The sequence below is a fragment of the Propithecus coquereli genome, unplaced genomic scaffold (genome assembly GCF_000956105.1).
Source record: "Propithecus coquereli isolate 6110/MARCELLA unplaced genomic scaffold, Pcoq_1.0 Scaffold57, whole genome shotgun sequence".
Classification (NCBI taxonomy): domain Eukaryota; kingdom Metazoa; phylum Chordata; class Mammalia; order Primates; family Indriidae; genus Propithecus; species Propithecus coquereli.
Window position 1 is genome coordinate 2,419,372 of NW_012151618.1, and position 2,300 is coordinate 2,421,671.

Genomic DNA, 2,300 nt, shown 5'->3' on the forward strand with positions numbered 1-2,300 from the left:
AAATATGTTAATATAATAAAAAATTCTTGTCTTGTAACCAGGTAAATACATTTTAATTGCACACATTATTAACAGGTTGTTGTTTTTTAATTGCCAAGGAAGATGAAAGTTTTCAAAAAGATGAATTTGGTTTGAAATTAGTAAATTTCCATACATTTCAAGCAGCTTACTTGTTCATAAGAGAAACCCACAACTATAGGGTTAGGGTCAAACCTTATAACAATTTGTTGAAATATTTTTTGAGTTATAGAAATCAAAAAAGCATTTATTTCTCAGACTACTTGGATAATTATCTTTGTAGGCTAAAAAAATATTACTTGATTTAAATTGATTTGACTATCAAACTAATTGGAGCATTCCACCTTAATTAACTATTTTTAAACACATTTCTATTAATGACATAACCATGAATAGTAACTCTCACTCCTACTGGCAAAAAGTAAAAAGCTGATTCTTTGGTTTAGCTAAATCCATGTTGTATGCTAAATGTTTGTGTGTGTGTCTATGTGTGTATTAGCCTACGATTTTATACTCTTTTAACAACTATTATGTTGATGTTTAAATTTTCCCTTTAGATAAATTTTTTAAAAATGTTGATATTGTTAAACACAACTAGAAGAAAGCTTATATCTTGCTACTGAAATTGTCTGTAATTCTTCCAGAACTTTTTTTTAGCACTAACCGTAAGAAGTGTGTTCTGGATGGCTATGACTGATGGGCTGCTCACACATTCCACATTTTTCCTGCTTCATGCATCATCATCAGCCATCTCCAACACTCCAGTCCTGAATCTGTCCTACTTTCTGTTACCTGATTTTTGCTGGTGATTCATGAGTCAGAATAGTAAAAGGAAAAAAAAATCCACCTTGGCTTTTCACAATGTAATATCCCCTGAAAACTCCGTGGGAAATCTAGTTTTGGTCATCAGATTCATGCAAATGTAATATTGATCGACAATGATGTATATAGATCTACATACATAACACACTATAGAAAAACCACTAAGATGTTCTATTAATGGCAGAATGCATACTGATTATAAACTACTTCAAAATGATATGAAAACACTTATGTAAATGCATTTTGTTAGACTTCTAAGTGCTCTCTTGTCACTATTGCTTTCAGCTGAAGCTACTTTTAAACACTGTCCCTAGTGCGCTAAAAAATAAAATTCTTAATTTTCCAAGCCAATAAGGTGATAAAAGCTCAAGGTCTCTTATTAACACTTTCAAAAAAAATTGTGAATGTCCCATTATATTTTCTATCATCATGAGCACAAAAATGAAGGGCAAGAAATCCTTTCTTTTATTATTCTGGAGAATAGGGATTGAGCTTTACTCATAGTATAAGAAAGAGTTAACAAGAAGTTCACCAGCAAAAGGCTCAACTGAACTGTTTTTGTGATAATGTCTTTCAGATTCAGAAGCAACCAGGCCTTAAAGAACCGAAGAAAGAAAGCCTAATGGCCCTAAAATCTCAAAAAAGGGAGCTGCAAGTTCACGATGTTGTCTCAGTGCTTCTATCACTAGACATCAAAGTTATTCCCACAGGTTTCAGGAACGTATAAATGCCAGTGAAGGAGCAAGTAGACTTCACAGGGTCTAAGCCAGAAACTTCAATCTGGGATTCACCTGTGAGTCAAAACTCTTTGCTAATGAATTATTCCAAAGAAAAGATACTGCTGAGAGATACTTTCCCCTATCAGACGAGACCTCCAGGTCCACTAGCAGGGTCAAAGTAACAGGAATGCTCTGGTCTAAAGGTGCTTTGCCTACCTTAATGGACTCCAGGTACTCACCTGGGTATACAGCTTGAACCAATAAAGAGATCACAGTGGCATGAGGAATAAGGTAAAGCACTCCAGAGCCCAGGTGAACAACACTCCACAAGGCATATAAATCGTGACCTATATGCAGACTGCAGCCCATTTACAAATGGGTCATCCTAGTCAATCCGGTGCTTGGGAAGGAGTGATGTCAATGTAAAAATAAACAGTCTACATACTGAGCTCAAACCCATAGTATTCAAAGATAATTCACAAAGTCGATCTTACTCTTTTATATAAATTTTAACAATTTGATTTTACTAATGATATTTGAAAACTCTCTACCAACATTTAAAATATCAACTTCACTTTTTTTCCCCAAAATTTAGTTTTTCTATGCTTTGATGTACCTCTTGCATTCTGCACATGAAAACGAGTTGGTATTAGCAATATGAAACCACAAGAGCTAAAGTGATGTTCAGAGGATTTGCAAAGAGGAACGTTTATCTGAAAAGAACAATATGTGAAGTGATAT

The 2,300-nt window shown here is 34.2% G+C and overlaps 1 protein-coding gene across 1 annotated transcript in view; it reads right to left on the reverse strand.

The window, feature by feature from the left end:
• Nucleotides 1–1,497: 1,497 nt before the first annotated feature.
• WDR72 (WD repeat domain 72) overlaps nucleotides 1,498–2,300 on the reverse strand; it is a 266,498-nt gene continuing 265,695 nt past the window's right edge. The window contains 1 exon segment of the mRNA XM_012658023.1: nucleotides 1,498–1,631. Within this exon segment, the coding sequence (XP_012513477.1) occupies nucleotides 1,498–1,631 (134 nt within the window).